The sequence below is a fragment of the Portunus trituberculatus genome, chromosome 27 (genome assembly GCF_017591435.1).
Source record: "Portunus trituberculatus isolate SZX2019 chromosome 27, ASM1759143v1, whole genome shotgun sequence".
NCBI lineage: Eukaryota > Metazoa > Arthropoda > Malacostraca > Decapoda > Portunidae > Portunus > Portunus trituberculatus.
In genome coordinates this window covers 15,482,917-15,507,401 of record NC_059281.1, presented here as the reverse complement: position 1 = coordinate 15,507,401, position 24,485 = coordinate 15,482,917, and the positions used below count along the sequence as shown (strand labels likewise).

The following is a 24,485-nucleotide window of genomic DNA, read 5'->3' as shown; positions in this document are numbered from 1 at the left end:
TCACAAGTCCTCTCTGGGTGGATGTCAGACCTGCATGCAGAAACACTTCGCTCTGCTCTCACTGCGACTACCTTCAGAGGCCATACAGATGATTACTCAAGTTATCAAGACTGTTTCTCCTTACACTAAAATAGAAAGTTTGTTAATCTGTCTTTAAATCGTGAAAACATCCTTAAAACCCGTGCAACTTCAACTAGAGTCTTTGAAAGTAAGGGGTGAGAAGCAGAAGTGTTTCATTATGAGGTCTCGGTGTCACTTTTATTTAAATAATTGGCGTGACAGCTCCGTAGGGGGTGGTTCTTTCCCTAATTCCACGATCCACCCATCGCTAAGGCACACACACACACACACACACACACACACACACACACACACACACACACACACACACACACACACACACACACCACCCGGCTGTCTGTGCTACATACATTTTTTTTTCTTAGGACATAACATCATCTACTTTGTACCAAAAAGAAAAAAAAATACAAAAGAAAAAGAAGTGTGCCCTAAAATGAGGTGTTGCTTATACTAATAATGATGATAATACTAACTACATATAGTAAGCCTATACAACTAACTCTATATATTGTACCGCTAACAATTAAAAAGTAAATCTATCATGACAGTTTACTAAAAAAAATAATAACAAATAATGAAATAAGAAAGTAAGTACGATCAAGAGGACTAAGATGATCAATCGAACCTCTACACACACACACACACACACACACACACACACACACACACACACACACACACACAGTAATGCTTTGTCCTGATTGTTATAAAGGAAGGGACGTACGTAAGCTTAGGTTAGGGTGAGGGAAAAACACAAACATTCACAGGCGAGGCGGAGAGTGAGTCCAGCCCCGCACGCCCCTCACTCCGCCGCGGCATGTGACGAGGACAGGTGGAACAGGTAAACAGGACGGTAAACAGTGCATTCACCTTTCAATGATGTCAAATGCAAGGTCTGGAGGTCACACATAGAGAGTTACTGAATTTTTTTAACTGAATATTTCAAGTCCACGTAGTTATTTAACATTACAGGTATAGGGTGGTGACGAGTGGGAATGTGGAAAGTGATGGTGTCCTCTGTATCCCTGTCCTGTCATCGCCCCTGCCACGCCTTCCGTAGCCTCGCCGCCTCGCCACACACCACTCCTCACACTGACTCGCGTCGCTCCCCGCCTGATTCTCGTTAACTCTGCGGGTTCTCGACAGGACTGTTTACAAAGGCCCACAGAAGTGATTAGTTGGATCCTCATGAGTGTTTCCTCCAAATGACTAAGCGAAGTAATATTAGAACACTTGAAAACCCCAACAACATCAATTACGTAGAGACTGCTAAAAAGTAATGAAGGTGAAGAAGTGAAGCGTTTGAGGATACAGACAGACAACGCACGACTCAGCCTGTTCCCTCTGTCCAACACGTAACCTACTATTGCCCTCCCGTACCCGCTGCCCAGGCCCCGACCGAGGCCCGGCGCGAGTCAGCGCTGCGCCGCTACACTGGGGTGTCGTCGCTGTTCTGCGTGTCTGGCGTCCGCTTGCCCCCAACGCTGCTCCCTCCACCGCTGTTCAAAGGCTCTCTCACGGGCGTCTGGCGCGACTCAGAGCCGTACCTCCTATTGCTGTAGGAATGAACATCAAATGAACACTATGTACAATCTTCCACTATAATGACAGCTGTGTTCTAAGCGTACTATTTATTCATCTCTGCTATTCATCTGTGCCTATTGTGTCCACCTGCTTCCCTGTCATGTTCACCTCTCCCTCTCTTGTTCACCTGTCCCTCCCGTGATCACCTCTCTCTTGTTCACCTGTCACTCACTCGTTCACCTGTCCCTGTCATGTTCATCTCTCTCTCTCTCTCTCTCTCTCTCTCTCTCTCTCTCTCTCTCTCTCTCTCTCTCTCTCTCTCTCTCTCGTCTCACTCTGTCTCTCTCTCATCTCTCTCTCTCTCTCTCTCTCTCTCTCTCTCTCTCTCTCTCTCTCTCTCTCTCTCTTGTTCACCTGTCACTCACTCGTTCATCTGTCCCTCTCGTGGTCACCTCTCTCTTGTTCACCTGTCACTCACTCATTCACCTGTCCCAGTCATGTTCATCTCTCCCTCTCTTGTTCACCTGTCACTCACTGGTTCGCCTGTCTCTCTCGTGTTTGTCTCACTTGTTCATCTGCCTCACCTGTTTCTGAAGAACTGGTTGATCTTCCTGCTGCCGGCACGCACGAAGGCAGGCTCCTGATAGTCCTTACGATCCTTGTTGCGCACGTAGGAGGAGTAGCAGAGAAGGGCGATGAGGACAGGGAGCAGAACCGCCAGCACCGTGCCCGCTGTGATGCCGCCCTGCATGGTCAGGTACTCGGCCTCGGCTGGTGGTTAAGGGGGGCAGTGGAAGGCGTGACCAAGGGCGTGAATATGAATAGGTAATGAGGTTAGGTTCAGTTAGGTTAAGTTTGGTTAGGTTAGGTAAGGTTAGGTTAGGTTTGGTTTGGTTAGGTTAGGTTAGGTTAGGTTTGGTTTGGTTAGGTTAGGTTAAGTTTGGTTAGGTTAGGTAAGGTTAGGTTAGGTTAGGTTAGGATAGGTTTGGTTTGATTTGGTTTGCTTTGGTTAGGTTAGGTTAGGTAGTAAAGAGATGAGTACAGAGAGAGTGGATAGAATGAGTGATTTATGTCCCGCCGTCTAGTCTAACCTCAACTGAGAATAAACAACTGCCCTTCCATTTTCTTTTCTCCGTTTTCCTTTATTCATCCGCAAGCTTGTCCCTCTCCCTCTTCTCTCACTCGTCCAGCTCCTTCACATATGGTTAGCGGTGCATGGAGAGACTGGGAGGACCAGGCTAGACATGGGAAGGACTGGGAGAAACTGGGAGGGACTGGAGAGACGGGAAAGGACCGGGAGAGACTGGGAAGGACTGGGAAGGACTGGGAGAGACTGAGAAGGACTGGGAGAGGCTGGGAGGGACCGGGAGAGACTGGGAGGGACCGGGTAGGTATTCATGAAAGGGGGAGAACGTAGGGAAGAAAAGGGATAGAAGAACACGAAGGATCAGCAGAGTCAATACTTTCAGGTTTCTTGTGTTTTGTATCGCGGCGCTGCATAAATAATCGTTTTCTTTCTTTTCATCTTTATTCTCTGTTCATTCTCAGTCCGCCTTGGTAACAGTAATAAAGATGATACTGGTGGTATTATTGCTAGTAAAAGTAGAAAAATTACTCGAAAGACACGTTAAGAAACACACACACACACACACACACACACACACACTAATGTTAAGAAGCTATAAGCCAATAAAACGTTAGGTACTTAAGGTAATGTTATCTCCGAGTGTAATGAGTCACAACCTCTCTAACCTGTACCTATAGCTAAATTACACACACACACACACACACACACACACACACACAAAGACACACACACACAGACCATTACCTTACATTTGAATTAAGATGAAAACATTAGCACTACGTAAGCTGCAAACAGTTCTTAACACTACGCTTGTTTAATTATCGTTTGCGCCACGGCGAACTAGCGGCTAAGTTTTGGTTGGTCGCCGTGGTTCTGTGACCTGGTACTGTACGTTTTCCTCTTCGGCGAGCGTTTTTATCTTCTGCTGCAAAGCCTGTGTCATGAGAAGGGGGTGGGGAAGTGGCTGGGTGTGACACGTGAGGAGGGGTGGGGGAGGGTGGGTGACAGGCCCTACACGTTGGATTCCTTATGGGGCTCGGCGTCCAGGTCCCACATCACGTTCTGGAACACCACGGGCTTGTTGTTCACCGGCTCGTGTGTGTCGTACACAGCGTCAAAGTCCTTGGGAATCTTCATGGGACGGCAGCCGATGGCGTCCACGGCGGAGGGGTTGCCAGGGTAGGTGTAGCTGTCAGAGTCGCTGAGGGAGCGGTGGCTGGAGGGCGTGTCGGGAATGTCGGAGGAGCTATCGTAAGCTCGGCCAAGCGGTGCCTCGGTGAAGAGCTTCTGTGGGGGCGGGGAGCCGCTGAACACTTCTCTGTGAGTCACCGGAGAGTAGTCGGCGGTTTTGACGGGGCCGATGGGGCGGGAGATTGATGGGCGGGAGGCAGGGGCTGCGGCGGAGCGTCTCAGGCGGCGGAGGGGGATGACGGCAGCGTAAGCCTCGGCCTCGTACTGCTCCTTGTTCCGCAGGTATGAGGAGAAGCACAGCAGGGCGATGAGTACCGGGACCAGCACCGCCAGCACCGTGCCGGCGGTGATGCCGCCCTGCATCACCAGGTACTCTGCCTCGGCTGCCGGGAACAGAATCCATCAGTGCCAGGCTGCGTCTTGTCGTCCGTCCACCCGTCCGCGCCTGCCCAGCCCCTGCCCAGCTCGAAGGGATGGGAGCGGTGCGTCCTTAGCCTCAGGAAACAAGTGACGCCAAACAAGCGCTGGGCTGCACCGCCATGACGGACGAGTGAGTGAATCAGCGAGCAAGCGAGCGCCGCGTGTCTGCCGTCGCAAGATTGAGGGGGAGGGGAGGGGGAGGGACAGGTGCGGACGAATATCAGGACAACTTCACCTTAATTCATTAAGATCAAGCCTATTTTGAAAAGTCACGTGGTAAAAACTCGGCATGTCATAGATTTATCCCCTCACTATAATGATACAAACTCCCTGTCAAACTACCACTATAGCATCGTGAAAACACCCTTGACGACCATGATAACCTCCACTACACTTTATTGAACAACCATTAAATCGCCCTTGAAAAATAAATAAATAAATAAAACAAATCCTACTACACCCTCTAAACTATCACAAGAACAAACAAAAAAACACCCTTGAAAACCCCAACAACTTCCAATATACCCTGCTCAAACCAACCGAGGAAAGAGTAATGGCCCTGCCCTGCCCTAACCCACGGCGGGAACAACACAACACGACACCAAGGCACGGTACTCACTGACACACGTTGCCTCGCCGTCCTCGGGCCAGTTCCAGTCTCCAGAAGCATAGCACCACCGCCGCTGCTCGCCCAACAGAACATAGCCAGGGTCACAATCAAACTTCACCTCCGCGCCGCTCAGGAAGTTGAAGGTGGATTTCCTGCCGTTCGGGGGCGTGGGTAGAGCGCCGCAGGACACCACTAAGGAGGGCAGGAGTGGAGGTTGTTGCTTTAGTTGTCTTTTGTGGTCTTTTGGTCTCTCTCTCTCTCTCTCTCTCTCTCTCTGTATTTATCTATCTGTGTATTTATCTATCTATTTTCTACTCGTATCTATCTATCTATTCATCTATCTATTTATCTGTTTATCTATCTATATCGATGCATTTATCTACTCGTTTCTATCTATCCACCTATCTATCCACTAATCCACTTACCCATCAATTAATGCACTGTACCCATCTATCTATCTACCTAACCATTACTTCCCCTACTCCCTCTAACAACCCAGCCAGCCAGTCACTCCTCCCACACTCACCGGTAACCAGCCCCACTTGCTTGATGTTGACGAACTGGTCCTGGTAATACTTGGTCATGTCAGCGAAGTCACGGCGAAGTGTGACCACGAAATCGAAGTGGCACTGGTAGGAGTCGCCACACGCTCTTTTGATCTCCTCACTCCTCGTGGTTCTGCGGGAGAAGGAGGAGGAAGAGGATGAGGAGGAGCAGGAGAAAGTAGTATTTGTAGGTTAAGTTAGGTTAGGTTTGGATACAGTTTGGTTAAGATTAGGTATTGTTATGATAGGTTAGTTTAGTTAGGTTAGGTAAAGTTATGTACGTTTGGGTAGGTTGTGAAAGGAAAAGAGATAAGGAATGGTAAAGTAGTGCGTGCGTGTGTGTGTGTGTGTAATTCACTGTTTGATCTGCTGCAGTCTCTGACGAGACAGCCAGCCCTACGGAACGAGCTCAGAGCTCATTGTTCCCGATCTTCGGATAGGCCTGAGACCAGGCACACACCACACACCGGGACAACAAGGTCACAACTCCTCGATTTACATCCCGTACCTACTCACTGCTAGGTGAACAGGGGCTACACGTGAAAGGAGACACACCCAAATATTTCCATCCGGCCGGGGAATCGAACCCCGGTCATCTGGCTTGTGAAACCAGCGCTCTAACCACTGAGCTACCGGGCCGTGTGTGTGTGTGTGTGTGTGTGTGTATACGTAAAGGTGTTAATCATAAATATAAACGAAAAAACATATTAAAAGTAAAAGAAAAAAAAAGAACACGAAGGAGCACAAGAACAAAAACAAGAGACAACAAACGTAAATCTCCTCCTCCTCCTCCTCCTCCTCCACCACTCACGCATTAATAGACAAGGCCGGCTCAATGTCCATCTCGGGCACGAAATCTGCATCGTAGTAGTAGTTGCTGGAGCGGTAGTTGTCGTGGTTAAAGAGAGAACGCCCAACATAATCCCGCTCCTTGTCGTCCAACACCCCTGCAAGTTCATGGGGTTAAACTCTTCCACTACAACCAAGTCTCTCTCTCTCTCTCTCTCTCTCTCTCTCTCTCTCTCTCTCTCTCTCTCTCTCTCTCTCGTTTGTCCTATCCACATTATATCTCTGGCAAGTTTCCCATTTTCCTTATTAGAAACCTCTTCGTTTTCTTTCAGTCAAGGAAGAAAATATTACCAAACGTTACTCGCTCCTCTCTCTCTCTCTCTCTCTCTCTCTCTCTCTCTCTCTCTCTCTCTCTCTACTTACACTCCATGCCATAAGCGTGCACCGCCTTCATGTCCCTGGCCTCAGAAACAGGACCTGTAGTGCCATCTGGGAGCGTGAAGTCGTCAGTTTGAGTAAAGGTCCAGTTTCCGAAGAGTCCGCGGGTGATGTTCTGCAGGGTAAGAGACGGAGAATAAGCGACGTGGTTATGCATTCTCTTCGTTTTCTTTCCTCTTTTCCGCGTGAGTGTTAGTTAAGGAAGGGTGTTGGGACGGGGAATGTTTGTTATTAGTGCTCTCGACAAAATTTGAAAAGAAAGGAGTGTGTTTCCATTCCAACCAGCCATTCATTCCACCTAACCTCCATCCACTTCACTTCACCCATTAGCCAACTTCACCAAATCACTCCACTAGCACGTCCATCTACCTTATCCACATCTCTCAATTCTCCATGTCATCTTATCACCACTCAGTCACCTTAACTCTTTCATTCCTCTTTCATTCTTTCTCGTCACCTCACCAGCACTCAGTCACCACAACTTTTTAATTCCTCTCTCATTCCTCCACGTCTCCTCACCACCACTCAGTCACCCTAGTCTTTTCATTCCTCTCCGTCATCTCACTCACCGCAAAACTAAGAGGGAGGTAGATTCTGGTCCCGAGGAAGCCCCTGTTCTCCATGACTTCCACACCTGCGCCTGATGCAAACATGATGATCACGTGACTCTGGTTGAGGACGTTGCTTGGTGTATAAACGACGCACTCTGTTTAGGAGAAGGGTGTGGCTGCGTTAAGTAAGGAAGTGTAAGGGATGGAGGAGGAGGAGGAGGAGGAGATGCAACAGAGTGGTAATGAGTTTGGTGAATGGAAGAAAGATGGATACTCGTGAATGTGGTTTCGTTATTATGTACCATATCGTTTGTCTCCGTGAGTGAATGAGTGGTAAAAGGACAAACGAATGAGTGAAAGAAGGAAGGTAAAATGTTCTCCTAAATTACTTCTGAATTGTTGGAGTGAGTGACTGATTAGGAGAGACAGAATGAAAGGTTTAATAAGTGAGTGAAGGAAGGAAGGTAAAATGTTGTTGTCTCTCTTCTGAATTGTTGAAGAAAGCGACTGAGTAAGAGAGAGAGAGAGAGAGAGAGAGAGAGAGAGAGAGAGAGAGAGAGAGAGAGAGAGAGAGAGAGAGAATGAAAAGTAAAATAAGTAAGTATAAGAAGAAAGAAAAAGAAGACAGCCAGGCAGACAGGCAGAGACGTAAAAAAACAAATGAAGAAAGGGAGCCATGTCAAATATCTCACCCCTAAACTGCTGAATCTTCTGGGAGTACCTATCGAAGTACACTCGCTGCCCGTCCACGATTACGTCCAGATGGTACCTCCAGATGGCATCAATGGGGCGTTGGCGAACCTCCACCACGGACGAAATGTTGTCGCGAGCTGCACCAGAGGGAGGAAGAAAACGGGAACACAAAATGAAACTAGCGGTATTCTTTAAGTTACGTGAAAAGGGAAGGAAAATAATCTACAAAAAATGGTCTAGTGAGGAGAGAGAGGAAGGAAAATGAACCTAAGATGAAACTAACGATATTACTTAGATGTTAAGTGAAAAAAAAGAAAGAAAAAATAGGCCACGAAAAAAAAAATGAATATATTGAGGAGAGAGAGGAAGAAAAATGAACCTAAGATGAAACTAACGATGTTATTTAGATGTTAAGTGAAAAAAAGGAAGAAAAATAGGCTATAAAAATATGGAGTCTACTAAGGAGAGGGAGGACAAAATAAACCTAAGATGAAACTAGCAGTGTTATTTAAAGGTTATGTGAAAAAAGGAAGGAGAATATACAAGAAAAATATATAGTAAGGAGAAAGAGGAAGAATTCAGAAACCCAGGATGAAAAAAAGGAAGGAAAATAGTTTACAGTCCAAAAAACAACAGAGCAGTGAAGAGAAAGAGAAGAAGAACAAAAGGAAACCAGATGAGACTAAACTGAGCACCAACCAAACACACACACACACACACACACACACACACACACACACACCTGCCACAGCCGTCAGCATGGATCCCTTGGCTTCATGCAAGTAGTTAGGGGAGATCTGTTCGAAGCGTCCCTGCACGTCCAGCTTGTGGCGCACAGAGTCCACGCGGGCCAGCACAAACTCCCCCTTGCCATTGAAGGTGTAGGGGAAATCATCGAAGGTGTAGATGTGGGGGTCACCAAACACAGTGGCTGCAGAGATGGTGGTTACAGGAGTGAGATATAGAAACTAGTAACCCTGGAACTCACTACCTGCTTCAGCATTTCCAACTTCCTAACCACACTTGTTGCCTCCACCACCACCACCACCACCATGTTCTCCATCATTCTCCAGTGGTAGACTATTTCCTCCATGTTTCCTCCACCTTTCCTCCAATTCTGACTATCCTACCGCCAATAGTTCATATTGAAAATAGTCGTTTTGTATGACAGTCTCACATCAACTTGCTTCTGTATCAACTTCCTATGACTTGAGGGAGGTTTCAAGACATTTATCCTTTTTTTCTGCTAAATCTCTCGGACATGTAAGGGGACTTGCAACTTAGTGGGCCCCTTTTTTTGGGGGGTAAGGGAGTGGCTTATGTTGCCCTTGGCCAGCTTTCCCCTCTTGCATAAAAAATGGTGAATGTTGGTGAACGTTATGGGCGTGATAAAGAATAGAATGATGGAATGAAAAACAAAATACGCGTGGTTATTATCAAAAATTCTAGAATCACTTACTGATAAAAAATAAATAAGAATGATACCTAAGAGAAAGATAAATTAAAATTGATAACTGATAAGAAATTTTTTGGGATGATATGAATAACTGATAAAAAGAATTGGAGTTTATTAATGGTAAGTTATCAAGTTATCAACACTGATGAGAGACGAGTGACTGACTGACTGGTTCACTGACTGACTCTTTAATGTAGTCACCAGCAGCCAGCGAGGGACACAGGAAGAGGGAACAAGGTAGAAGATTGATTCATTACTTGACTCAATGAAAAGGAAGAAGAGTACGAGAGAGAGAGAGAGAGAGAGAGAGAGAGAGAGAGAGAGAGAGAGAGAGAGAGAGAGAGAGAGAGAGAGAGAGAGAACCAGAAAAGGAGAGATACGAAAAGAAAGACCACGAAAAACGCACGAACAGAAACAAACTGATAAAACACACACACACAAAAAAAAAAAAAAAAAAACAGAATAGAGACAAGCTTAATAAAGACAGTCAAAGCAAAGAACCATATCTAACCTGCAGTAGGAGGCTGGTAACCCACACAGTCCTGGGAGGCGCGACGCTCAAACCTGTAGGTGACGCAGCCGGGAGACTGTTCACCCTGCCACTTACAGCACGTGTAGAAGGGAATGACGTCGTGGTACCAGTGGGAGAGACTCGGAACCTACAGGAAAGAGGAAGGTGCTACTGACGAAGGCGATGACGAAGGGGAAGATGGGTAATAGTGGTGTAGAATGTAGTGGTGTGTTAAGATGCGGTAGGAATAAAGGAAATGAAGGGGAAAATGGTTGAAATTAGTAGAAATAGATGGAAGAAGAAGAAGGTGGTAATTGGAAGTTTAAGATGATAGATAGATAGATAGATAGATAGAAGAAGAAGAAGAAGAAGAAGAAGAAGAAGAAGAAGAAGAAGAAGAAGAAGAAGAAGAAGAAGAAGAAGAAGAAGAAGAAGAAGAAGAAGAAGAAGAAGAAGAAGAAGAAGAAGAAGAAGAAGAAGAAGAAGAAGAAGAAGAAGAAGAAGAGAGAGAGAGAGAGAGAGAGAGAGAGAGAGAGAGAGAGAGAGAGAGAGTTTCCGGAAGGGCCTGTGTATATATGCGTGAGGAACTAATACTGTGTCTATGTGTGTGTGTGTGCGTGTGTGTGTGCATGTGTAAGAGTTGTGGGCGTGTGGGCGTGAGCGTGGGGGGCCATGCTTACCTTGTTGGCCTCATCGAAGGGCGTCTTGCCAAGGTTATGGGCGCGGTGCGGGTTGCCTCCCCACATCTTGTCAGCGGTCATCATAAGGTAGCCGTCACGATCATAACAACACTGCTGGCCCGCCCCGTCCTCGCTGTCATGGAGGGCGTAACAACATAACATCACATAACATAACATAACGTAAAGCTTAATATAACGTAAGCTTAAGAACATAAAGTGAGAATGTGAGAAAATAAGAAGGAAAGGGAGATAGAGAAAAGATAAAAGTAGACAGATAGATATAGAGAGAGAGAGAGAGAGAGAGAGAGAGAGAGAGAGAGAGAGAGAGAGAGAGAGAGAGAGAGAGAAAATCAAAGAAACACGTGAAAAAAAAAAAACATGTCACATTCACACACGAAAAAAAAAATAAATAATAATCCAGAACAGGAACACATCATAAAATAGAAACAAATGAAAAAGAGAGGAAAAAAAAATAAATAATAATAAAAAAACAGATGTAATAAAACTAAATAACAAATAAATAAAAAAAATGTGTGTACGTATAAGTGTCCGTATGTCCGTATGTACGTACTTGGGGAGAGCCGTACGGACGCAGTGGATGGCGCCGAAGTGGTAATCGCATTGAGTGTTGCCGTCCTTGTCGCAGGAGAAGTCAGGGAGGAAGCGCCCCTTATCCGCCACCGCCTGCTGCAGGAGGCACGGACACCGCTCCACCTGGGGAAGGCACGGGGGAAGGGCGCAGGTGAGAGAAAAGGCAGGTTGGTTAATGAGTGTGTGTAGGGGAGGTGAATGTTGTTGTTGTTGTTGTTGTTGTTGTGGTGGTGGTGGTGGTGGTGGTGGTGGTGTTGTTGTTGTTGTGGTAGTAGTAGTAGAACTGATAGAGTGTGTTATTATTATCATCGTTAGAGAGAGAGAGAGAGAGAGAGAGAGAGAACAAATGAAAAAGGATAAAAGAGAAAGTGAAACATAAAACAGCAAGCAGAAAACAAAACTCTCTCTCTCTCTCTCTCTCTCTCTCTCTCTCTCTCTCTCTCACCTCGTAGGCAAAGTTCCTAAGGTTCCTGTCGTTCTCTATCCAGCGGTCACACATTGCGCTCGGCCAGCTACTGCCGAAGAGCTTCTCCCACTGGAACCTGAAATACCACGCCAAGGGGACTGGCCGCGACCACACCGCCCTGGGGAAAGAAAGCAAGGAAGGGTTACAAGGAATGCGAAGGTGATACGAAGATTTTTTTTTTTAATGGTTTTAGGGATTAGAGAGAGATTAGAAGTTATTACAAGTTCTTAAGAATTTTTAGAGATAGTTGCAAGAGGTCAGAGATTATTAGAAAGTATTTTAAGAGTTTTTTAAGGGTTTCAGTTTATTTTAAGATATTGTTTAGGGTTTTAAGATATCGCGTGGGGGCTTCGATCCGTTTCAAGTGAGGGTTAAAAAGGGTCTCAACTTATTTCATGGAGTTACAAAGGATCTCAAGATATTTATAAGGGAATTACAAATAGACTTCGTAAGGATTTCAAGAGATTATAAAGGATTACAATACGAAAATGATTTAAAAAGATTTGCAAAGGAGTGAAGAAAGATTTCAAAGAGAGTTTCAAGATATTATAGATTTCTTAAAGAATTACAAGAGTAACAAGGAATGAAAAAAAGAATCATCTCTCTCTCTCTCTCTCTCTCTCTCTCTCTCTCTCTCTCTCTCTCTCTCTCTCTCTCTCTCTCTCTCTCTCTCTCTCTCTCTCTCTCTCTCTCTGTCGTATTCTTAAACATTTCTGTACTTCACCTCCACTTTTCCAAAAAGCTTTATAATATACACTAGTTTTTAAATATACACTAGTTTTCAAAGATGATTTTAAGTTTCTAGAGACAGATTGACAAGATATCCGCATTACTAACTGGAGAAACACTCTTGAAAACCCCGCTAATCATCTCTGTGGCCTTGAAAAAACAGTCGTGGTGAGAGAACAAAGCGTTTCTGAACACGAGCCTCCCTTACACACACACACTTACGTCGATTTCTCCAGACCATACAAAGGCTCCGGAATAGTGAGGTTGATCATAACGAGGCCCATCTCAAGGTCCAGGAGATGCGTGTTGTCTCTGCTCATGAAGTCAGCCGTGGTGAGAGCGAAGGATCCAGTGTTGGGGATGCCTTCCTGGTGGTGGAGGTGGTAGGATAGATGAAGTATGAGTGGGAAATAGGGTAGTTTGAGTGGTTTGAACGGGATGAGTGGTCTAAGTTGGTATGGATGGAAATTGAGTGGGTTTAATGGATGTTTTGAGATATGAGTGGGAATCGAGTTATTTGAGTGAGTCTGAGTGGGAATATAGTGGGTTTTGAAAGGAAATCGAATTATTTAAGTGTTCTGAATGGGCTTGAGAGGGATTTTGAGTGGGTGTGGAGTGGGAATTGATTGATTTGTGTGTTTGGAATGGATCTGAGTGAGAATTGAGTGAGTTATGAGTGGAAATCGAGTTATTTGAGTGTTCAGAGTGGGTTTGAGTGAAAATGGATTGGTTTTGATAGGGATGGGTGGGTCTTGAGTGAGTGAGTGAGAATTCAGTACTCTGAGTTAGTATGAAGGAAAAATGAGTGTGTTTGATAAGTGTGAGTGGCTTTTGAGTGGGTTCTAAGTGGGAAATAAGCGATTTTGGCTGGGTATTGACTGGCATGACTGGGTTTGATTGGGAACTGAATGATTTAGGTAAAAAAAAAGAGAAGTTTGTGACTGGTTTGAGTGGAAAATGAGTACGAATCTAGTGTTTTAAATAAGATTGAGCATGTTATGAGTGGAATTTGAGTGAGTTTTGACTGGAAATTGATAAAAAAAAAAAAAAGTATTTGAGTGTTTGGAATAGAGGAGTTGTTGAATGGCCTGAAGGAAAAATGAGTACAAATCCAGTGCTTTTCACATGATTTCTACTCTATCAATACCATAAACATTCTTGCGAATAAGGTTCCTCATCTATGCAGACTTTGAAAAATGGTGGCTGCATAACCTACATTTTTAACAGACCCGTGTTTAATTGTTTAAGTCACACGGGGTTTTAAGGATAGTTTGATGGTTCCATTGACAGATTAATGAGATTGAACGTGTTGTGAGTGGAATTTGACTGAATTTTGACTGGAAAGCGATAATAAGGTATTTGAGTATTTGCAATAGAAGAGTTTCTGAATTGTTTGAGTGGAGAATGAGTACAAATCTAGTGTTTTAAATAAGACAGAGCATGTTATGAGTGGAATTTGACTAAGTTTTGACAGGAAAGCGATGTCAATATAACAAAACAACAACACACTCACCACCAGCATGCCTATGAGTGGAATTTGACTAAGTTTTTGAGTGGAAAGCGACAACAATGCTATTAGTTTCTCATATTAAAGCTTTGTCACTCTTTCCCTTCTACTGAGTCATATCTTCCCTCCAAAACTGATCTTACAAAGCTTTTTTTTCTCCCCTAGATTGTCAGCCTATAAAACTTGTCGATATTTTCCTCCATTCCTCAGCCATCTTGTCTCTCCACAGCTTGACACACTCACCACCATCATGTCGATATACACAATCTCTGGTCGGATGCTAATTTCTCTGTAGCCGTAGAGGGAAATCTGGGCCTGGGCATCTCTGTTCATGGTGAGGTTACCCGCCAGCCACTCTATGTGCAGCACCTCCGGGGAGTGGTCCTGATACTTGTCATCCTTGAACCACACACCCTCAGGAGCTGTTAGGGGCGTTTCTGTTCAAAAGGCAGGAAGGGAAGAGACACTGAAGAAGGGTACAGTTATTGTGTATATCTTTCTGTTTTGTATGTGTGTATGTGTGATTCTCTCTCTCTCTCTCTCTCTCTCTCTCTCTTATAACCACAAAATAACCCTTAAAAATCCCTAAAACTTCACTAGAACCACGAAGAATCCTTGAAAGCTCCCAAAAATCTCATTAGAACCACGAAAAAGCCCTTAGAACTTCAGTAGAAATACAAAGAATCCTTAAAAACATTGAAACTCCAGTAAACCACGAAAAACACTTAAAAATTCACTAGAACCACGAAGATCCATTGAAAAACCCTAAAACTAACAACTAAATCTTCACTAGAACCGCGAAACACACTGAAAAACCTCAATAACTTCACTAGAACCACGAAAAACATTTTTAAAAAAATCCACCAGAACTGCGAAAACAAAACAAAACAAAAATCTAAAACCTCCCTAGAACCGCGAAAAACACTTAAAAACCCGAAATCCTCCACTAGAACCTTAAAACCTTAAAAAAACGTACACCAACATTCACCAAAACCTGCACAGAACGTAAAAATGTTAAAAAAGTACAAATCACGCTAAGAACTCTTACTACACGCACATTTTCCCTCAGAGCCACTCACTTACCAACGAAAAACTTCCCCTTCCAGTAGTATGGCCCGTTGTTGATGGAGATAGAGAACTCCACATAGCCGGACACGTAGAGCTGGGGCATGATACAGGTGGCGCGGTTGTCGTCAAGGATGTAGCCCTCAACAGCAGTGGTATCGAACTGGCAGGTAAGGCGGTAGCTGGTCTTGAAGCACGGTCCTGTTAGATTCACCAGTGTCCCGCCCAGCATGTTGCCTTGCTCCGGGGAGAATGTCAGCGGGTACTCCATCAATTCTGTTCGTGAGGAATAGGGTTTTAGTTAAGTTAGGTTAGGTTAGGTTAGGTAAGGTTAGGTTAGGTTAGGTTAAGGTTACGTTAGGTTAGGTTAGATTAATTTGTGGGTTTTTTGTGTGGTTTTATGAAAGACGGGATATTAACTGGCCAAGGGCAACAAAAAAATATAAAGAAAAAGACCCACTTAATTGCCAGTCCCCTTGCAGGTCAATGTGTGTGTATGATCTGCTGCAGTTTCTGACGAGACAGCCAGACGTTACCCTACGGAACGAGCTCAGAGCTCATTATTTCCGATCTTGGGATAGGCCTGAGACCAGGCACACACCACACACCGGGACAACAAGGTCACAACTCCTCGATTTACATCCCGTACCTACTCACCGTTAGGTGAACAGGGGCTACACGTCAAAGGAGACACACCCAAATATCTCCACCCGGCCGGGGAATCGAACCCCGGTCCTCTGGCTTGTGAAGCCAGCGCTCTAACCACTGAGCTACCGGGCTGTGTGTGTGTGTGTGTGTGTGTGTGTGTGTGTGTGCATGTTTTTACTTCATATTATTTGTTCTCTCTCTCTCTCTCTCTCTCTCTCTCTCTCTCTCTCTCTCTCTCTCTCTCTCACCTTCCTCCCTCCTGCAGCAGCCCGCCAGAATCTTCTCGTCCACTCTGAACATGTGTCGCCCCGGGAAGCCGTTCGCGTTTCCTGCTACGGCGAGATCACGAATGTAAAGCTTCTGACTGTATGGCGTGTATTCGTAAGACCTCGTGCCGTTGCCTGCGTTGAATCCGACCTGTGGAGGAGGAGGAGGAGGAGGAGGAGGAGGAGGAGGGACAGCAAGTGAGAGGCAGAGAGAGAGAGACAGAGAATTCATCACAGTTATTCGTCATTTAGGTAAACCATCATGCTACTTCATTAAACTTTTAAGAACAATGGGTTTTCTCATCAATATATTTCAATTTTTAGTCTTTCAGTAAGTTGTGGACTATAACAAACCATCATTTTTACCCTTAGATACGTAATCAGACTTCTAAAACCAGGGATAATACTTGAAATAACCAAAATACTAGATTAACAACACAAAATTCTCGAGAAAGCTTTAATAGAAAACGGAAGCAAAGAATGACAGACGTAAAGGGGACTTACAAAAGCTGGTACACCGCCTTGGCCTTCGTCAGTAGAGCCTCCTGCCTCAGTGTGCGACGTCCAGGCCATGTAGTCGTAATTGAAGATAGTGTACGTTCTGATCTCATCCGTGGCCACTACCAGCTGGAAGGTGTTCGTCTGGAAAGGAAAGAAAACGGGTTCCAATGAAAGATATACTATGTTAAGTAGGAGAGGAGATGAATAGCTAGGATTAATTAGTCTATTGATGTTTAGTTAATATGTATAATTTTTCTCCATCTTCCTCTTTCCCTATTCTTCTTCCCCTTCTTTTCTATCACAAACACCTAATTTTCTTCCCTTTTCTTCTCCTACTTCTATTGTTGTTTAGTAAAAATGTGTAATCTTTCATTTTCTTCCCCCTTCTCTTTCCCCCTTCTTCTTCTTTTCCTCTTCTATCACAAACAATGTCTCTTCTTCCTTTTACTTTGCTGTTTAATTAATATGAGTAATCTTTCTCTATCTCCCTTTCTCTCTTCTTCTCTTCTATCACAAACACCACCTCTTCTCCCTTTCCCTCTTCTACGCACCACAAACTTAGCATCAGTGTTCACGGAGCCGCCAGCAAAGGTGACGTTCTTCCAGGTGACAATGATAGCGTGCTTGGGTCTGAAGATCGCCGTGCCCACCATGCCTTCCCGGATGTCCCACATGAGCCGCTCCCGAAGCTCCACGCTGAACTGGTCCTCGCGAGACGGCAGATCGCGCGCCATCCTGCAGGAGACGAGGAGTTAAGGTGTGTGAAGGTTGGGGAAAAGGATTGTGACAAAAGGATGGTAATATAGGAAAAGAATGATGAAATAAGATTGATTAAGATTGTGATGAAGGATAGTTACGTTAAAAAAAAAAAAAAAAAAAGATTGATGAAGTAAAATAAATAAAGATACAAAGATAGTAATGTAAAAAAAGATTGATAAAGTAAGATTAATAAAGATTATGACGAAGGATGGTTATGAAAAAAATTATTGATGAAGTAAGATAGATAAATAAACAGATAGATAGATAGATAAATGAAAATAAACAAATAAATAAAAAGAAACTCAATGTAAAGTTTAAGAAGAGATTTATGAAAGATAGGGAAAATGTTTGTGACGAAAGATAAGAGAGCTGTTTATGAAGAAGGATAAGAAATATATGTAACAAAATTAATAAATACATAAATAATAAAAATAAAGACAAAAACGAAAGATACTAAATTATAAAAGGCCATAGAAAGATTAGGAAGGAAAAATCAACAAAGAAGATATAGCAGAGAGAGAGAGAGAGAGAGAGAGAGAGAGAGTCGTGGTGCCCTGTGGTTCTTGTTTATCGAAGCTGATAACATGATAAGAAGTAGAGAGAGAGACCTGTACGTACCATTCTACCCCCATCACCTCCTCCACTGCCTCCCACCACCACCACTGCCTACCTCACCACTCCTACACCAACACACCGTTGCTACCACCTCTAAACCTAATGGCGTAAAGAAATACTAAAACAATTCTCTCTCTCTCTCTCTCTCTCTCTCTCTCTCTCTCTCTCTGGAAATAAATGCAGACTTAAGAAAGAAACGGTAATAAACAGAAATGAATAAGCGATCAAGAAACAAATGCGGACGTAATGGTAGCAAAATATGAATGACTGTTTCTGTAACCTAACTTAACTCGCTTGGTGCTCTTTCATTATGTAAGGGAAAACTGGCCAAGGACAATGTAAAACGAAACAAAAAGGTCCACTAATTTGCCAGTAGTTCCCTTGCTGGTCCGAGTTAGCCCCCCCAAAAAAAAGGGATAAATGTCTTGAAACCTCCCTCATAAATTATTTCAAGTTATAGGAAGCTGGAAATGCAGAAGCAGGTAGGGAGTTCCATATACTTGAATGCTTTGTGTTTTCCGTGTGTCGTCACCATCGTCATCGTTATAGATAAAAAAAAAAAAGACAGAAAGCATCAGTGTTCTTTATAAACTGTATGAGAGAAAAGCATCAGTGTTTCTTTAGCTAACTATTACGTGTGGTGATTAACCCCTTCAGTACCATGACGCGTTTTTTATATTCATTCTTCTTACTATTTGATGTTTTTATACAGCTTCAGAAACTTATGTGGGTATTAAGATGGTGAAGACTGTGGCCATTAACCTTCTGACCTCCATAGACACTTCCTAATGTTAACAAAATCGTCTAATCACACACAAAAGTCAAGGTAAAAAAGTGTCCCAGTACTGAAGAAGTCAAAGGTAAGGGAGACTAATTAACACAAGCAGTGGGTGGAGGAGTGGAGGAGGTGGTGTAAGAGGAAGTTCAAGGCGCAGGCAAGGGTCTCACAGCAAGGCAGGTGTTGGTATCAGTTCATTGGAATCTTATCTCACTGTTTGATAAAAGTAATCCGGAACTAGAAGTGGCTATAACGTACGAACTTACTTACATATGGCTAGCTAGTGTGGTATGTAAAGTCTCTCTCTCTCTCTCTCTCTCTCTCTCTCTCTCTCTCTCTCTCTCTCTCTCTCTCGCTTGCTATCAGTGCCACCAACGCGAGATTTAATAGTAGGCATGACATTTGCGTTCCACCTCTGCATGTTCTCTTAATGGCGTCACTTTGTGTGTGTGTGTGTGTGTGTGTGTGTGTGTGTGTGTGTGTGTGTGTGTGCGTTGTTGCTAATACTACTTGCTGCGGACGGTAGTAACACGCCCACACTCACGCCCACGTCCACACCCACCACCAGAAATAACAACAACAATTACTACTACTACTACTACTACTACTTCTCTTCTACCATCACCACTACCACCAGCACACACACAACACACCTCCAGTAAACACCAGGCCTTTTGCTGTAGTCATCCCCGGGCCGCAGCTCCCCTATGTTGCACTTAGAATAGAAGGGCCCGATGAAGGAGGGATCGGGTCTCGTGGGCCAGTCCTGCACGGGGAATTTCAGTGGATAGTTGGCCCAGTTGAAGGGAGCGTCCGAGAACCCAAGATAGCCGTTGAGGGAAACCTGTTGGAGGAACGTACTGGTGAAGGAAAAGAGTGACGGTGATTGACAGGAAAAAAAGGAAGAGGAGAGGAAGAAAGAGATGAGTGACAGGAAGTTAGAGGGGAAAAAAGGAAGAAGAAAGGAGTGACGGTGATTGACAGGAAGAAAAGGAGGAAAAGATGAAGAAAAGAAGTAACAGGGAGTTAGAGGAAGAAAAGGAAGTGGTAAAGAGGAAGAGAAGAGCAAGCAAAGGAGTGACACGGAATTAGAGGGGAAAAAAGGAAGAGGAAAGGAGGAAAGAAAGGAGTGGTGACGGGAATTGACAGAAAAAAAAGAAAATAAAGAGAAAAAGACTAAAAGGAAAGGAGTGACAAATTAAATAAGAATTAGAGGAAAAAGGTTCATATAGAGACACTTCTAATTTCTAAAGATGAAGAAATCAGGAAGAGAGAATGAAAAGGAAAAAATAAAAGACATTACTAATTTATGAAGAGGAAGGTGAAAAGCGACACGGAATTAGAAAAAAAAAAAAAGCTTATTTCCCATCTTATTGCATTATTACCAACCACTTCCCACAAACGAACAAAGCAAACCCATCATTTTACACCCTATCCTGAAGTACTAACCCTTCCACCCATCCCCCTGTCCCACACACACACACACACACACACACACACACACACACACACACACACACACGGCACTCACCCAAGTATAATTGAGACCAAACCCGAAGAAAGGCAGGAGGAAGTTTAGTTGCTTGTTGACTTGAGTGTTCTGTGTGTTAATGTTTACTTCCATGTCGCCGTTCCCGCCTCTCTGATCCGCGTCGAAGAAAGGGTACATCTTTTGGGCTCGTATCTCCTTCAGCCTTTCTGCGGTGATGGCGTACGGCCCCACGTCAGGCTTCCACTGCCTCGGCGCCATCCTGGACATCATGGGGTCTGTTGTGGTGAAGGGCGACAGTCAGGGAAAGGCTAGTGGTAGTGGTTGTAAGGAGGAGGAGGAGGAGGAGGAGGAGGAGGAGGAGGAGGAGGAGGAGGAGGAGGAGGAGGAGGAGGAGGAGGAGGAAGAGGAGGAAGAAGAAGAAGAAGAAGAAGAAGAAGAAGAAGAAGAAGAAGAAGAAGAAGAAGAAGAAGAAGGAAGGAAAGAAGGAAGGAAGTATATAGGAAGGAAGGAAGAAAGAAAGAAAGAAAGAGAAAAAAGGATGAAAAATAGAAATCACAGTAAGAACGAGGATAAAACCAAGAGAGAGAGAGAGAGAGAGAGAGAGAGAGAGAGAGCACCACCTACTTACCATTTCCAAAATCTTCGAAGCTCCTCTTTACCCTGGAGTGGCCGCGCTGCACCCTGGGGGGACCGCCGTCAGGAGCAGGCGCCACCCTCGACTTCATAGGATCTGGAGGTGACGGGGTAAGAGGAACATCAGGTGAGAAGGAAGGACAGGTGAGATGAGTTGAATTGTCTCTCTTTTTTTCTATTTTCACGTTCAGGTACAAAAGAATTAATGACGTAAATGTCTTGAAACTTCCACCTTAACCCTTTCAGTACCATGACACGTTTTCATATTTATGGTGCGTACTATTTGGTGATTTTATACAGCTTCAAAAATAGTAAAGACTCTGGCCATTAATCTTCTGGCCTCCATAAACCCTTTCTAATAAAATCGACTAATAACACTCAAAACTGAAGGTAAAAATTCGTCCCAATATTGAAGGCGCTAATCGAATGAGTTAATGAGGTGTGTTGTGCTAGGTTCGTTTATCTTTGGGTTGTTTTGAATAGTGAGGATATTAGGAGAAGTTAAGGTGTATTTAGTGGGACAGGAGAAGGAATAGGAGAATGAGGAGGAGAAAAACAACGAGAGAAAAGAATATAAAACTAGACAAAGGTTAAAAAAAAAATTGAAAAAAGAAAGCAGGTTTATAAGAGGTTAATTTAGTTAGCGTTGATAAATGCTAATAATAAGTAAGGACAGGTGAGGAAGGATCAGTCAGGGCTACGTTAGTTAATTAGTTTGTTAAGACAGGTGAGGCGGCTTTATCAGCGCAGGTAAGGGTCTGATGGGCTGTCCTCAATATCACTCAGGTGAACTTGAACTCAATTCAGGTAAGAGGCTATCAACTTTGTACCACTTTTTAATGTAGACAAAAATAACCTAAAACAAGACAAAAAAAGTGGAAGCTCTGTTTAATAATAATAATAAGAAAAAAAAAAAGGCAAGGAGAGAGAGAGAGAGAGAGAGAGAGAGAGAGAGAGAGAGAGAGAGAGAGAGAGAGAGAGAGAAACTGCCATTTTATCACACCACAAACCACAGTACTATTTATCAAAGAATTCCGTACCATTACACTATCATCATCATCCCTATCATCACTATTACCTTTTACATCTCCCCTCTTCCACCACATCCTCCCCCTCATAAAATACCTTTCCTTATCATAGACACGTGAGTAAGTAGGTAAATGAGTAAGTGAGTGAGTCAGTCAGTCAGTCATGTCGCTAGCTGGTATGGCTCTCCTTTATCTTATCCATCTACGATAATAGCAGAAGTGAGGCGGGCAGAAGACCTCGAGCCAGCCAGCAAGTTAGCAAGACAGCAACCCAGTATATTCTCCACCCACCAAAATATCCCTAATCCACCTTATCCACTTCTTTCCTTCATTCTTCTATGCCCTCAAGTTCTATTTTCGCTCCTAAAGTTCATTCCAAAAGCTTTATAAATCTTCCATTCATTCCCTCCTCTTTGCGTGCTGTCGTCTGTTGCTATCGTTTGCTTTGTTCGTTTTCAATCCTCCTCCCTTTCTCCTCCACACAGTATCGTCACTATTTTTTTCTTTCTCTATATACCTTTGTTATCATTTTGTTCTACAATTGATTTGTCTTTGTTCGTTTGCTTTCATGCCCTAACAGAATTTGAGGGTTTTGAATATATCTTCTATCTATCTATCTATCTATCTATCTGTCTGTCTGTCTGTCTATTTATCTATCTATCTACCTGTTTCAGTCTCTTTGGTTGATGGGAAAGTTCTGTTTGACTTTCTATGTTCTATTATCTTCCCTGTTCTTCCTCCTGTTATCTCCACTCCAGTAATCTCTTGTTTGCTTGTCTTTTTGCTCCTTTATCATTCTCAAGAGCCTTTTTTATTTGTTAAGGATATTTCACTCCCATCTAACCAGTCGTCTTGTGAGAAGAAGACTTTGATATTGTAGCTTGTCTCCCAGTGGTTTCCTTTTTGGCGCGCGCGGGAAACAGGCAAGACGGAAGAAGTAAAAGAAAGCTGACTTCGACCTTTTCACTCCTGAGAAAGTGATAACACCACCACCGCCAGCACAGATTACGTCATCACCGCCATTACACGCGAAGACAGACCAATGAGCTGAAAGGGACGCCATTTTAGGTAGTTCCGGTGGTGTTGTCTTCGGCTCATATTCAGAAATACTTTTGCTATCTCACCACGACTATTTCTAAAGGCTGTAGAGATGATTGACCAGATTTTCAAGAGTGTTTGTCCTGTTGATACTGTATGAACACTGTTAATCTGTAAAAACATCAATAGTATCAATGGAATCTCATTTAGCTTCAATTACAGCTTTCTGAATGTAGTGTGGAGGTGCAGCGCCAAGTGTTTCGGAATTTGGTTCGAAGCTCGGTGCGCCTGACAAACTTGTGGAGAAAGCAGCTTATTTTAAGGATGCACATTTGGATTACGACTTGACTTGAGCTGCAATTGGGACGCGGCATTAAGTTTTCTGCATCTGACAGGTTTGTTTATATTATGATATAGTTGAAACCGTATTATGAAACATTCAAAGGCCACATATATTATTCGCTGGTTTTTTTTTTTTTTTTTTATGACATACGTCCTCACTGGTGATGCAGAACCCTTGTGTAACTCTAAGATGAATCAAGAAAACACCATTACGCACCACAGTAACTTATATTATACCTCGCTGAAAATTAAAGACATAAAAGTTTGATAGCTCGTGGTAAAGAAAGGAACAAACATACCATAAGTTCCTTCTCTCTCCAGGATCTTCGCCACCTGGTCCAGTCTCTCATCCTTCTCCACCTGTTGCTGTAGAAAATCCAGATCATCCTTCGTCAGCGGCCCAGCAGCTTGCGTTGCCTCCGTTGCCTGCGTCACCCTGCAGACCACCACCACCACCACCGCCACCAAACCCCACCACCGCGTCATGCTCCTTCGCTCGCCGGCAGAAGACACACGGCGCGAAGACTGTCACTCCAGAAAGTCACTCAGCACACAATTAGTTCGGAGTGATTGAAGTGTCACTCCTGCCCCATAACCAGCGGGACGATAACAACGGCAACAGTAATCGCTGCCAACACAAGAAGCGCGCTATTCCCCTCCGGAACCTACTTAGGCTGGGTACTGCGTGTGGTAATATCCGCCTTTGCTCACTGGCTTCCCTTATCTGATAAAAGTAACGCGGCTGCCAAGTGTTAGTTGATGCACTGACGTATCACCATGCACACCCTGACACGCCCTTACATCTGCACACTGGTACTAGTCACTAATCCTCACAGATGTACGCTATTCATAGACAACGTAGAAATAACAGTAATTAACCTTTTTTTAGCCTCCATACACGATCACCTGTCGAACATTTGGTACTGTGAGTAAACTTCGCCACTAACGCTTTGTCTGATATGAGTGTTATCTCTAGGGCTCTCTTATCACAAACCCTGACTCACATTTCAAAACCTTACTAAACCAACACGAATATATATAACATAAAAACACCAAAAAACCACCGTTACTTTCTACGAATTTCTTCCAATGAACTCTTACTTAAGCATCCCCGTGTCAGAAGCGTGGGTGAAGGGATAACCGCCCCCCGTGTGTTATTTAAGAGTGCGTATTGAGAAGTCTAGCCTCGCCCAGCCACCCGCCGCCCACTCAAGCGGATCTACGTGAAGAATGTCAACACCCCCCCATGGTTACTCACAGATCCGGGTTTCATTTTTAATCTTGGTGAATTAAATAGGATCACGTGACGTACGATAGTATTTCTTAGGTACGATAGTTGTATTATTTTCACATTTTAGTTGTTGTTGTTGTCATTGTTATTTATATTATTATCGTTGTTGTTTAATTGTTATCATTATTATCTGATTCGTCAATTTTCTTAAGTGTGAGAT

General features: G+C 43.9%; 1 protein-coding gene across 2 annotated transcripts in view; it reads right to left on the bottom strand.

The window, feature by feature from the left end:
- The window catches only part of LOC123509779 (protein mesh-like), a 24,608-nt gene extending 126 nt beyond the window's left edge, over positions 1-24,482 (bottom strand). Inside the window, exons 1-23 of one of the 2 annotated variants that reach the window (XM_045264320.1) lie at positions 23,334-23,867; positions 20,622-20,723; positions 20,033-20,268; positions 19,155-19,345; positions 16,901-17,084; positions 16,353-16,490; positions 15,831-15,999; positions 14,953-15,210; positions 14,113-14,306; positions 12,585-12,730; positions 11,613-11,751; positions 11,148-11,290; positions 10,577-10,709; positions 9,897-10,044; positions 8,672-8,860; positions 7,929-8,066; positions 7,255-7,391; positions 6,671-6,800; positions 6,270-6,405; positions 5,440-5,591; positions 4,923-5,105; positions 2,190-2,376; positions 1-1,637 (exon numbers count right to left, since the gene is read on the bottom strand). The exon at positions 1-1,637 is cut by the window's left edge and continues 126 nt beyond it. In XM_045264320.1, coding sequence (XP_045120255.1) covers positions 1,511-1,637; positions 2,190-2,376; positions 4,923-5,105; positions 5,440-5,591; positions 6,270-6,405; positions 6,671-6,800; positions 7,255-7,391; positions 7,929-8,066; positions 8,672-8,860; positions 9,897-10,044; positions 10,577-10,709; positions 11,148-11,290; positions 11,613-11,751; positions 12,585-12,730; positions 14,113-14,306; positions 14,953-15,210; positions 15,831-15,999; positions 16,353-16,490; positions 16,901-17,084; positions 19,155-19,345; positions 20,033-20,268; positions 20,622-20,723; positions 23,334-23,520 — 3,747 coding nt within the window. In that variant the 5' untranslated portion in view covers positions 23,521-23,867 and the 3' untranslated portion in view covers positions 1-1,510. Of the gene's footprint in view, positions 1,638-2,189; positions 2,377-3,114; positions 4,267-4,922; positions 5,106-5,439; positions 5,592-6,269; positions 6,406-6,670; positions 6,801-7,254; positions 7,392-7,928; positions 8,067-8,671; positions 8,861-9,896; positions 10,045-10,576; positions 10,710-11,147; positions 11,291-11,612; positions 11,752-12,584; positions 12,731-14,112; positions 14,307-14,952; positions 15,211-15,830; positions 16,000-16,352; positions 16,491-16,900; positions 17,085-19,154; positions 19,346-20,032; positions 20,269-20,621; positions 20,724-23,333 lie in introns of those variants that run through there. The other variant, XM_045264319.1, reaches the window with a different exon arrangement.
- Positions 24,483-24,485: the final 3 nt, after the last annotated feature.